Source organism: Euleptes europaea, chromosome 2 (assembly GCF_029931775.1).
Source record: "Euleptes europaea isolate rEulEur1 chromosome 2, rEulEur1.hap1, whole genome shotgun sequence".
Lineage (NCBI taxonomy): Eukaryota > Metazoa > Chordata > Lepidosauria > Squamata > Sphaerodactylidae > Euleptes > Euleptes europaea.
Genome location: NC_079313.1, coordinates 71,538,607 through 71,551,643, shown reverse-complemented (window position 1 = coordinate 71,551,643; position 13,037 = coordinate 71,538,607). Strand labels below are relative to the sequence as shown.

The 13,037-nt window shown below is 43.8% G+C and overlaps 2 protein-coding genes across 2 annotated transcripts in view; one reads left to right on the top strand and one right to left on the bottom strand.

The window, feature by feature from the left end:
* RNF11 (ring finger protein 11) overlaps positions 1-929 on the top strand; it is a 44,742-nt gene extending 43,813 nt beyond the window's left edge. The window contains exon 3 of the mRNA XM_056845072.1: positions 630-929. Coding sequence (XP_056701050.1) covers positions 630-801 — 172 coding nt within the window. The 3' untranslated portion in view covers positions 802-929. The remainder of the gene's footprint in view (positions 1-629) is intronic.
* A 7,267-nt stretch (positions 930-8,196) lies between these two features.
* Positions 8,197-13,037, bottom strand: part of TTC39A (tetratricopeptide repeat domain 39A) — a 48,498-nt gene continuing 43,657 nt past the window's right edge. The window contains exon 18 of the mRNA XM_056844778.1: positions 8,197-8,317. Within this exon, the coding sequence (XP_056700756.1) occupies positions 8,197-8,317 (121 nt within the window). The remainder of the gene's footprint in view (positions 8,318-13,037) is intronic.

Below are 13,037 nucleotides of genomic sequence, written 5' to 3'. Positions count from 1 at the left end.
ACAGTATAAGCTGCTTCCTTATATTAAAAAGAATGGCTGGGTCATTGCAAAAGGAAGATCGTGACCATGAACTACATCCTTAGTAGCTAGCCAGGAGGCATGTTTCTGATTTTTAGATGAGATTTGCAAAGTCAGAAGTGGTAAGTTGACTTTTAAAAATGTTCAAACATGGAATTATTACGTTATTTGATGAATACCCTGTTTTCCTACAGGGTTTAAAGCAGCTTACAACCTTAAGTCTTACAATATAAAAACATTTTTAAAAATAGATGGAGGTGCGAAAACGAACACGATAATCAATAAGTTCAAACATTAAAACCAAGGAATATTCAACATTGCTTGCAGTGATAACAAATGGCAGTCTCCAGATGAACACAGAATTAGAGCAGCTCCAGCATAGCCTCAAACCAATTATTGTGTAGATAGTGTTAATAAATTAGTCTTGAGGTGATATATTTGCATTCTAGTCTCCCTTCCATCTGAAATTTTTTATCAATTACAAGCTTTTGCAAAGCTTGTATAGTATTAACAAATGAGTAACTAGCAGGTTTGTCCTCTTGCAGTCATGCTAGAGCTAGATAACATTGCAACTCAGTTCAGTTTCTCTCTGTTCTCTTTTCTCTTTCCAGATGCGTGATCTGTATGATGGACTTTGTTTACGGGGACCCTATCAGATTCCTGCCATGCATGCATATTTACCACCTGGACTGTATAGATGACTGGCTGATGAGGTCTTTCACGTGCCCTTCCTGCATGGAGCCCGTGGATGCAGCACTGTTGTCCTCCTATGAGACTAACTGAGCCAGAGTCTCTCTTCTGATCTGTCAAGGAGACCATCCACTTTAATGGGTTTGATCCTTTGTCATTCTGCCCAAAGAACCAGGCATTAGGAAACAAGATCGTGCACAATAATTAAAAAAAAGCTCAATTCCTAACAATTAAAAAAAGAAAGCAGAAGGTATTGAAGGGGAAGGGGAGAAAACAAGTTTTAGAAAATATAGAAAAAAGTAGGAAGTTATTTTTATGTAAAGTCTTGATCCAGTGCTTAAAATAGTTGTTTCTTAAGAAAGGCTTGTTAGCAAACCCATCCACAGGAACTGTGTGAAGAGTAACAGCAGAAGTTAAAAGATTCAGTTGTATGAACTCATTCCTCTGAGAAATTCTGCTCAGGCACCACTGAAAGGGATGACAAGAGCACATGTGACTGGGAGATCGTAGAGAGAGAGGGGGCCAGGGTATTTCTCCACCTAAAGGAAATAACGGGGCGTTTTTTTGTTCCGATTGCTTCACAAGTTCCTGGTATTTGGGTCAATGCTCTATTTTCAAAAAAAAGGCTACATTTTATAACACTGGCACAAAAAATAGTTTTAAGCTTGTTTGCACAATTCTTTTTTTATCCATTGGAAATGGAATCCATTTTGCCTTAGGTCTTTTTAAAATAGTGTATTCTTATTTTTGGGCTGGCTCTATGCTTGAAAACCAGTTTATTTATAATATATTATAAAAGTGCTATATTTTGTTTGCAGTTAGGATTATGTGGACTTCAGAAAAGATCTCCTAGCTTGTAAGCAAAGCTGAGATGCACTCTCTCTTTTCTATATGTGACATTTTAATGTGAGGATGTTAAAGAAAATCAAACAAACCAGTGTTTACCTTTCTAGTTTTTCTTTCATTGCTTCCTTTATGACTGAAAAATTCAAATACTGATATTGATATTTTGTTTGTCAAGTTAAAATCGAGCATAGCAAAAATGAAGACAAGATCAAGTTTACCGCAGTCACCAAGAACCACATCTGTTTCAACTTTCTTCCTTCAAAAAGGATTGTCTTGGACCATATAAAAAGGATACTGCATCTCTCATTCTTGTAGTGCTTAGGTTCCCAATATTATTCTGTGTCTCAGTATCTGTATTAAATGTATGTTTTATATTCTGCTGGCTGGCATAGCAGTCTGCCTGGTAGATATGAAGTAATCTGTTTTGTGCAAAATTTGTATTTGACCCAGAATCACAGAGATGTGATAAAGTGAAAGATTGACAGTTGGGTTAAGGACTGTTACAAGTATCTACATTTCTTCAGTGAAAAAGTATGTGCTTTGTAGAGACAGTCTTCAAACAGTGTCGTATTTTTTAATCCACGTAGCAGGTGCATTTTTGTCCTCTTAAATGTTCTTTAATGTGACTTATGTACATTTCACTTAAAGCCAATACACTGAAAAGTCTTTTAGTTTAGCATGAGAGGCAGTCTCTGGTTATCAGCAAGAATCAAGAACCATTCTTGATTGTTCAAATTCAGGTTGTTAAGGTCAAGTACTTAAAACAAAAGAACCCTACTCAAGGTTGTATCCATACACTAGAGCAATTACATGTCATAAATAATTTCTATAAGATTAGGTGGTAGAACGAAAAGAAAATCTACATAAAGGATCACTTATTGCCCCTACAGAAGATGCTACACAAAGTACTTCAGGTGATTTTCAAATGTTTCAGTCCACAGTTTCAGTGAATACACAGAGCTCTGGTGCGTACGTGGGCTTCCTCTTACATTTTGATGCATAGGGCAGACTGGCATGCATAGAGCTGCCCCATAAATGAAATGGATGGAGAGGTGTTCCATGTGTGCATCAGTTCACATAACTGCAAAAAATCACAAGATACTACGCAAACTACATCATATCAGTTCTGCTGAAGTCAGACATCATTGCAGTATAAATGCAATGCTGATATAGGTGATTATAGGAGACCGTACCATGTCAGGCTAATTTATGTTACTTTTCCATTTTCTTTCCCCCTGAATTTATCTGTTCTTAATTACAGGAAGTAAATCAGAGAAAAAATATGAAGTTGTGCAATATTTTCAGTAGTAAATCATTGTATTTTTCTTATCATTCCATGTGTTGTTTTCCATACATGTTGGTGTCTATCTTGTCAAGTAATATAGCCAGACTTCTCTTCTTTTACCTTGGATTGTTAAATTGGAAAATGAACAATTTTTTAAACACCTTTCACGTTCACTGTTGATTGTTCTAAGGTTTACAGAAGAGGGGGTGGGGGTAGGTGTTTTGTACAATCTAATTTTATCACTCATAATCCTTGTTTTTATTAAGCTATTTGTGTGTGTGAATATATATATATATATACACACACACACACACATTTATGTGGCTGAAGTTGAGAACATACACACAGAAAGAAAGAGAGAGAAAGAGAAAGATGCAATATACAAATGAACCAATTCCTTAAGTGCCCCCAGCTTACACAATAATAGCGCCAGTGTCCTGAATGCGTTGTAGCACACGTGTAACCTCTGGATGAACTGCCATCCATTTCCCTGGATAGTGAATCCCTTTATATAGGGAGTTCAGTGTGTTAGATAGGGCTTTCATGCCCATGACAGTATGATAGAAAGAAATCACACTACCTAGCATCAGGTAACCATGTGAGAAAACTCACCTAAAATCCCATCATATTTTACTATATAGGTCACAGATACACCAACTCTGGTCTCTTGTCTGAAGGAGTACCTGCTGGGATGCAAGAGACAAGACAGCTTCCTACTTCTGCAATCAAGCTCCAGGCTTAACAAAAATGAACCTTTCAGTAAAGTACAACACAGCTAACATTTTTTAAAGTTCTGGCCATTGAATGGCTTAACTGCACTGCAGTTCAGTTCTTTCCTGCAGCAATTATTTTTTTTTTGTTTATTTCCTCGACTTCTGAAGGCAAAAATTATTTGGCCATCTTCCATTTTGGGTTGATTGCTCAGTCCCTTTTGATTTAAACAAAGTTTAGTATTGTGGGGGGGGGGAATAAAATATAATTACCCTGATAGGCTCAGTCATATTTAGGTTAGCTTATCCAACAGCTGGGCCAGGGTCACCTGTTTGTGAAAGATGGGGAGACTGAATTCAATCCCTCTCGTTGGGGCCACTGTGTGTAATTCTGAAATGATGTTCAATGAATACAAGTAAAATATCAAAAATACTTCCGAGGGAAATTTATTCTGCTTTAAATACCCTTGTAATAGTGCAAGTCCATCGAAACAAGCAGAGTATCAGGTAAATCTGTTTAGAAGCAATATGAGAGTTACACAAATAAACTTCGGAGGCAAAACACTGGGTGCACAATTTAATATATCCGGTCTATTGGAAAAAAATCCCTTTAAAGACAGTTCTGGGACTACAGCAATTCCATGGACCATTACTTTTGTTATTTCTGAGGCGTACTTGCAAGAGATGAAATTCACAGGATCTTTGCAGAACTGACTCTCCAAAGACCTTTTCCAAATCATACTGCTGAAGTCAATTAACTTTGTTTTTCAGAAAACAAATACTTTAACAAATACTTTAAGAAACACTAGCACTCTACCCAAGAGCTTAAATCATAATACATATTTTTGAAATACAGCAATCAAACATTACTCTAGTACAACCACATCAGTGTCAACAGGGATACCAAAGTTTAGCTGCTTTGTTTCTCATTTGGGCACAACTATTGTAAGTTCATGATATCCAAATCCTGTTGAAAGCAGTGGAAATAAAGCAACGGAAATAAAGTGCCAAATAAAGTCACACACACACACACACACACACTCACATAAAAGGCTACAGTCAATCACACTATGGAGTGTTTAGGGGGAAATGTGCTACGTACATATAAAGGAACAAAGATCTTTAATGTTACAGTTAAAGGACCAACATTGGCTGATTGTGTGCTTCTTCTAGTTGCACTATATTCTGTATAAAATATAAACAGTCCTTAGTGAACTTTACCTGACTAAGGAAAGGAGGCAATCTTTTTTTAGAAACTGCATTTCCATTTAAAATGGCTCATCTTAAGTTTTAAGGGAACACTAGTAGTGGGAAAGGATTCTATGGTATAATATAAACTAAATTGATCCTAGCATTCACTGTATTTTCAGTTTAGAACACCTTAGAATCCTAAAGGGGGAAAGTGATTGGTTCTTGTAGGTTATCCGGGCTGTGTAACCGTGGTCTTGGAATTTTCTTTCCTGACGTTTCGCCAGCAACTGTGGCAGGCATCTTCAGAGTAGTAACACTGAAGGACAGTGTCTCTCAGTGTCAAGGGTGTAGGAAGAGTAATATATAGTCAGAAAGGGGTTGGGTTTGAGATGAGTATTGTCCTGCAAAAGTATTGTCCTGTAAGTATCAAGATAATGTGCTAATGAGGGTATGGTATGTTAATATGGAACCATTGTATCCTGAAGTGATCTGTTAATGTGTGTAATCCAAAGCTAATCTGTATGGCTATTGTTGAATGTTGTCTTTGTCTGGAGGTTTTTCAGGGCAGGAAGCCAAGCCTTATTCATTCTTAAACTCTCCTCTTTTCTGTTAAAGTTGTGCTGATGTTTATGAATTTCAATGGCTTCTCTGTGCAATCTGTGATTGCTCAAAGCCTCCTTTGGTGGGGGTTTTGTGTTTGAATTGGCATCTCCCTTTTAGATTGGTCCAAAACCAGAATTCCCTGCCCCTAAGAATAGAAATAAGAGTCAGATGTAAGTAAGCCTTTGCCATGTTTTGCCAAGCCCAGGTGCTTACTGGGGGAGGCTGATCCATCTGTCAGGCAGAGAGGTGTCCATAGATTGTGTAAGTATTTACATAGCCAGAATTTTTTTTCATTTTCTATATGCTGTAGTTAACCTTTGTATGTTTATCTATTAGTGCATTAGTGTGCACTTACAATAAAAGCCTTTGTATAATTAGTAGGGCTGTCAATTCGGTTCGGTCCGAACTGAAAATCAACCGAATTTCCCCTGATTCGGTGATTTTCTGTTCGGACGGATCCGAACTCAAAACCGGCGGGCAACCGGGGGGCCGAATTCAGCGAGTTCGGGAGTTTGCGAATAAATCCGGCAAATTCGGCCCCCCTTCAGGGGAGCCCGCTGAAAGGCGCGGGCTACCCTTTAAACTGATCTGAGACTCCCAGCTGGGAGGCGCAGGTCAGTTTAAAGGGCAGCCCGCCCCCTTTCAGCGGGCTCCGCTGGAGAGGCTCGGGAGGCGCAGATCAGTTTAAAGGACAGCCCGAGCCTCTCCAGCGGAGCCCGCTGAAGGGAGGCGGGCTGCCTTTAAACTGATCTGCGCCTCCCGGCCGGGAGGCACAGATCAGTTTAAAGGACAGCCCGAGCCTCTCCAGCGGAGCCCGCTGAAGGGGGGCGGGCTGCCCTTTAAACTGATCTGTGCCTCCCGGCCGGGAGGCACAGATCAGTTTAAAGGACAGCCCGAGCCTCTCCAGCGGAGCCCGCTGAAGGGGACGGGCTGCCCTTTAAACTGATCTGCGCCTCCCGGCCAGGAGGCGCAGATCAGTGTAAAGGACAGCCCGAGCCTCTCCAGCGGAGCCCGCTGAAGGGAGGCGGGCTGCCCTTTAAACTGATTTGCGCCTCCCAGCCGGGAGGCGCAGATCAGTTTAAAGGACAGCCCGAGCCTCTCCAGCAGAGCCTGCTGAAGGGGGGCGGGCTGCCCTTTAAACTGATCTGCGCCTCCCGCCCGGGAGGCACAGATCAGTTTAAAGGACAGCCCGAGCCTCTCCAGCGGAGCCCGCTGAAGGGGGGCGGGCTGCCCTTTAAACTGATTTGTGCCTCCCGGCCGGGAGGCACAAATCAGTTTAAAGGACAGCCCGAGCCTCTCCAGCGGAGCCCGCTGAAGGGGGGCGGGCTGCCCTTTAAACTGATCTGTGCCTCCCGGCCGGGAGGCGCAGATCAGTTTAAAGGACAGCCCGAGCCTCTCCAGCGGAGCCCGCTGAAGGGGGGCGGGCTGCCCTTTAAACTGATCTGCGCCTCCCAGCTGGGATCCGAAGCGGGGGAGTTCGGACTTCGGCACGTTCCGAACCCACAAGGGTCAAATTCGGCCGAATCCGAACTGTACCGAATTTTTTTTTTTGACAGCCCTTATAATTAGGTACTCTGACTGGGAGAGACTTTATCTTTCCCACAAGTCAATTGCTTTTTAAGCCGAGACACCACAGTGTCTCTGTCTCACTTAGGCATAAGTTTGAGTGACTTATAGGATGACTTAGAACCGTCTGCATTACAAACCAGTTTCAGCAGGTGGTGGCAAGTGAACAACCAAGGATGCACCTCTGTGGTCCAAGAGGGCTGGAGCACACAGGAAACACAGCTGGGGCAGAGAAACACAGGGATCCATAGAGTAGATCTGTTACACCAGCCTTCCCACTACAACCTACACTTCCCACTACACATACCCTAGAACACTCCACACAGGATTCAGAAAACCTTCAGGAACACTGCTGGGTGCAATATGGGGGCTTGCAATGGGAGGGGGAAATCAGAAAAAGTTCTCCTGCCAGAGGAAAACAAGAGCTGGATAAAACCTTACCATCTGTTCTCTCAACCCCAACCAGGATTCCAACCGACGGTATAATCTTTGGAATCCTAGTTTACAAGACAGCCATAGTTTGCGCTCTGGATGAAACTTTAATCCATGTTTACTGCACAAGTGAAAGTTCTTAACTTTTGAGATAGGGAGGGAGGAATACGGAGGGAGCATGCAAGCTCAACAAGGAACATTCCTTTAATGGTTTGTTGCAATGTATGTGTTGCAGCCAATTCTTCTTCTCACATGTTCTACATATGGCTTTTTCTCCAGATAGCAATTCAGGCTTATTCACTATGGTTCTTTGGCTATTTTAACTTACTCATTGGTGTATATGAAATCATTGCTAGCTTCCTTCAAAACGGGCATAGAACCTGCATCATGCAGAGAAGTCTTTTGTCTGAATGGGCATTTTGTTAGCAGCTCAAATATTACTGAAAAGGAAAGCTGGTAAAGAGAAGAGAAGCTAAAAACAACTGATCAGAACATTTATATTCCAGCATAAATCAGTAAAGTTGTGATTTGGTTATTGCCATTATTATTTAGTTTGCAGAAAAATGGGTTCCCCAGTTTACAAATAAATAAATAAAATATTTACAGTACTGCCCGCAAAAAATATAATGTACGCTTGGAAACATACCTGACACAAAACTAGCTATTAGCAGTTGTCCTTATGAATTGGTCTACTGCCAACTTAATTTTTGGGAGGAAGCATTTTTAAATTAAATACATTCTTTGCTTAAAATGTGAAAGAAAGAAAAAACAGTGGGGAGGTATCTTAAAAGTATTGCCACAAATGATCTGGCATGAAAGTTTACATACAAACATGACTTCTTAAAAAAGGTAATATTATGACACCACTGGAGCTACAGAATTAACTCCATTTTCTGGGGGGGATCTGGCTTGGTGCAAAGCAGCTTGAATTCGGAAATGTGTTCTTGTTTCCATGGAATAATTCTTGTAATTTTGCCTAAAACAAAGGAGACACAATGTGATAGGCACACATCAACAGCACTTTGCCATCCTCTTGGTTATACTCAACAGACCAATTTTAAGAGAGCAAGAAAAAAAACTGAACTTTATTTACTCCTTTGTTGCAACCTTTGAAAAAATAAGAGACCATTAGTAGAACAATGCAGCTCTTTGTTAGTTTATTTGTAGTCCTAATGCCTGCCACTTACCAGGGAAAATGCATCTGAAGACCTACATCCTACCCCCCCAAACAAAATGCTGAGCCTATGCTAGCTATTAAAAGTATCCATAATGTCAACAAGCTCTGACCCTTGAATTCTAGTCCCCATTTTTTTTAACTCTGTATTTATGGAGGAGAGTTTTATGGATACCATGGGCCACCAAAAAGACAAATCAGTGGATTCTAGATCAAATCAAGCCTGAACTCTCCCTGTGTGTGTGTGTAAAGTGCCGTCAAGTCACAGCCGACTCATGGCGACCCCTTATGGGGGTTTTCATGGCAAGAGACTCACAGAGGTGGTTTGCCAGTGCCTTCCTCTGCACAGCAACCCTGGTATCCCTTGGTGGTCTCCCATCCAAGTACTAACCAGGGCTGACCCTGCTTAGCTTCTGAGATCTGACGAGATCAGGCTAGCCTGGGCCATCCAGGTCAGGGCGAACTCTCCCTAGAAGTCTTTTCCTGCTGCCTTCCACTTTTCTTAGTATTATTGTCTTTTCCAGTGAGTCTCGTCTTCACACAATATGACCTAAGTACAATAGCCTCAGTTTAATAATTTTAGCGCCCGACAAGATCAAGGCCATCCACTGTGCGCCCCCCCCCCCCCGCCCCAGTGCAAGAAGGAGCTCCAGTCATTTCTCGGACTATTGAACTTCTACCACGCCTTTTTGCCCAACAAGGCGTTGGTTGCAAAGCCGCTTCACCACCTCCTGGAAAGTCCACCCCGTGGTCCTGGGGCACGCCGCAGCAGCAGGCGTTCGAGGCCACCAAGGGCTTCCTGTCGTCCTCCAGCCTGCTCATATACTTTGACGAGCGGCTGCTGGTTGTGCTGGCCTGCGATGCCTCACCCTACGGCATCGGCGCAGTCCTCAACCACCGGATGCCAGTCGGGCGGGAGGCGCCGATCGCCTTCTACTCCCAGACCCTATCTCCTGCAGAGCGCAACTACGCTCAGATAGACCGGGAGGCCCTCGCCGGCGTGGCCGGCCAGAAGAAGTTTCACGATTATGTCTACGGCCAGCCGTTCAAGTTTGACACCGACCACAAGCCACTCCTGGGCCTCTTCGTTCCCGACTGGCAGACTCTGCAAATCCTGTCGCCTTGTATGCTCCGCTGGTCCATCTTCTTGAATGCATATGACTTCCTCCTCACGCACCGCCCTGGGAAGTCTATCGGCCGTTTGCCTCTCGAGGGGGCAGACCCCGACCCGTCCCCGGCGTACAACGTCCTGCTTGAGTCCCCGCCAGAGCCGCCTCTTCATGCCTCGGACGTCGCCGCGCACACCGCGAAGGATCGCACCCTCACCCGTGTCCCCAACTGGGTGGGGAAGGGGTGGCCTGCGGCTCGGCCGGGGGAAGAATTCAAGCCCTTCGCCAACCGGCAGCACGAACCTTCGATCCACAAGGGGGGCCTGCTCTGGGGAAGCCGTGTCATCATTCCGCTCAAACTCCGCACACGAGTCCTGGAGGCGCTGCATGCCAGCCACCTGGGAATCGTCTGGATGAAGGCGCTAGCATTAAGCTACATCTGGTGGCTGAGCATCGATGCCGTGGTAGAAGAGTGGGTAAGCTGTTGCCAACCCTGCCAGGAGACGACCAAAGACGCGTCGCGGCGAATTGTCCACGGGGACTGGGATGCGTGGCTGGCAGACTTCTTGCTGATGCAGCACATCACACTCCACTCTGCAACGGCCAAAGCCCTGCCGAACTCCTAATGGGTCGCCGGCCGAAAGGACTACTCGACCGTCAGCACCCTGACTTCACTCTGGAGAAGCCCTGCCAGCTCTGCCCCGCTGTCCCGAGAACCGTGGAACAGGAAGACCCGGTCTACGCCCGGAACTACGGCGCGGGCCCGGCCTGGATCCCAGCCACAGTCCAGGAACCAACCGGCCCGGTTTCCTACAGTGTCTCCACTCCGGACGGGCGAGTCTTGCGGTGGCACATCAACCAGCTGCGCCGCCGCCCAGCAGACTTGCCTGACCGCGACTCCGCTCCAGAACCTACCCAGCTTCCCAGCGCCCCTGAACAAGCCGCCGCCGAGACTCCTGAGCCCTCACGGCACGCCTGTTCTCCGTCGCCCTGCCCAACAACGGAACAGAGGAAGACCCTGCCGCCGCGAGCAACGACAGCCCAGCAGCCGCGGATCAACTGGCACCACCTGTTCCAGCGCCACGCCGCTCCCAGCACACACTATCGCGGCCGAGTTACCTCAGAGACCATGTGTGCTCGTGCACTGCTCGGACTTAGCGGGGAGGGGTGTTGTGTATGTACATAGGCAATATGCAGGGGGAAACTTAGGAGCTTGAGTCCCGGGTGAAGGATCCTAACCCCTGCACGTGCCATTGGCCCAAACCGGCACATGCCATTGGCCCTAAGCCGGCACACGCCATTGGCGACCCGGGGTTGTTTCCCCACTATCACGGATCGGGGGGAGTGGCCGCGGGCGGCCAGAGGGACATATAAGCAGGGTCATTTGCACTCAGTTCCTCAGTTCTGTTCTGTACTACAATAAAGCGTTGTTTTTGGAACTCCTTCTCGACCTCATGTGTCCTCCCCACGCGGACTTAACATAGCCAAAGCTGCAATTTCCTCCATAATTCTGGGAGAGCTCCAGGCCCGACCGGGGGGTTGGTAACCCTACTTGGGACATAATGCAGCATCAGAATCACCCTACCCATGCCAGTCAATGCCAGACAGAGAACTTTTTAACATGTTAACGCTATGACACATTGCTCTAGACCGTGCTGTAGGGAAGGAGAGGCTTCGCTTCAAGGTTCTGGTCTGCTTTCTTTATTACTTGGACCACAATTTATTGGAACAATTTCTTAGGCAAGAACCACAACAGTGAATGACAAAAGCTAGGTTCCTGCATAGCTACTGTTCATTTACGTACAAGTACTACGAAAAACAAATATGACCTTTTAAAAGTATCAGCCCATTCACAAACGATTAATATATTTGCCTGCATGCCCTGGGTTTCAGCAATGAATGCATTTTTTCCCCTTGTCTTCAACTTCTTTACTGAATTTACAAAAATAAGGATTGAGCAAATAAACAAAAGGCAGCACTAGGGAGAATGCAAGCAAGAGAGAAAGCATTCTGAAACAAATGCCAAAGAAATATTGAAGCCAGAGGACATGCCGCATGGATTTACTGAAAGCACAGTCATTCACAGGACTGGACACTCAATGACAATACAAAGGCTGCCAACTAGCAGAGCCAAGAAGAAGGTCCCAGTGGCACATTCAGTGAAACACAGTTATTTAACCTGCAGAGTCCTGGAATTTTATTTTCTGCTATGCGTTAAATCAAGCTATTTGAGAAAAGCAGAACTATCTCTTTTTTTCTAGATGGGTGGGCCTTCACATCACTGCATCCTACGCATACAGCAAGTGGACACACATTCCCATATAGCAAGTTGTTTTATATATTGCATCGGTAGGGTTGCCAACCTCCAGTTACTATTAAGTAAGAGCGTGTTGTATATAAGTGCTGGCTAATCTGCTGTTTAGAAATAATATCTCAACACGCAGCCACTTATAAACCTTTTGTTATTTTTTATATTTTTCTCATGCCTTCATTAGTAAATAGTACCAGTCAACAATGCTATTATAATCACGATCACAAATCCTAAACAAAACTTATAACTCATACAAGTCTGTTACAATAATAGAGACAGAGTTGATATACTGTCCACAATTTTCTCATATGTCCATTTCCCAAGAAGGAATCATGCCGACGCTATGGTCCTCCGTGCCGTATTGCAATGTATTTTCTGAAAGTCAGCTGCTTGTGGCTCACCTAAAGGATTCCTTTTTCCAAAGCCGTCCCTCAGTTCGTTTCCAAACGTCACTGCGGTGGGTATAATAATCCAATGCAATATGACAAGCAACCGGTTATGCCTTGTTTCGCTAGTGCTCGCTTCCTCATATATATTGTATTGTTTCATCTATAAATATAATTTCACATTTATATAATATCTCAAATTCAGTTGCTACAAAATTATACAAAATTATTACAATTAATCCTGCTTACCCGATCACAATTTCGTGATTCAAAGTTCCATGTCATTTAGCCTTGTAAGCCCTTTAGGCTACTAAAAGTGTCTACTTTATTATAAAGATCACAAAGCATATGACAGGTGTGTTCATTTAGCTATTCTTATAAAAGGTAAGTATTCTGATAAACTTAACGCTCAAAGTCTAACTAACCTCTATGATCTACCCCTGTTATATCATAATATGCCCCATTTTATTGCAGGTGTATATATAAATGTGTCAAACCCACTATAAACAGGTAAATTTTTTTATTACAATTAAACCTTCTAACCTGTCCCTGTTATATTATAATTATGTATTCCTTTTGTTATTTCCAGATACTTCCATTTATACACCCATTCAACTACAAAATCAGGTAAGTATATTACAGAATATAATATTTATGTTATACCAACTATAATCATTTCAAACAGTCAAACAGGTTTTCATTTTGTCTTGAAATCT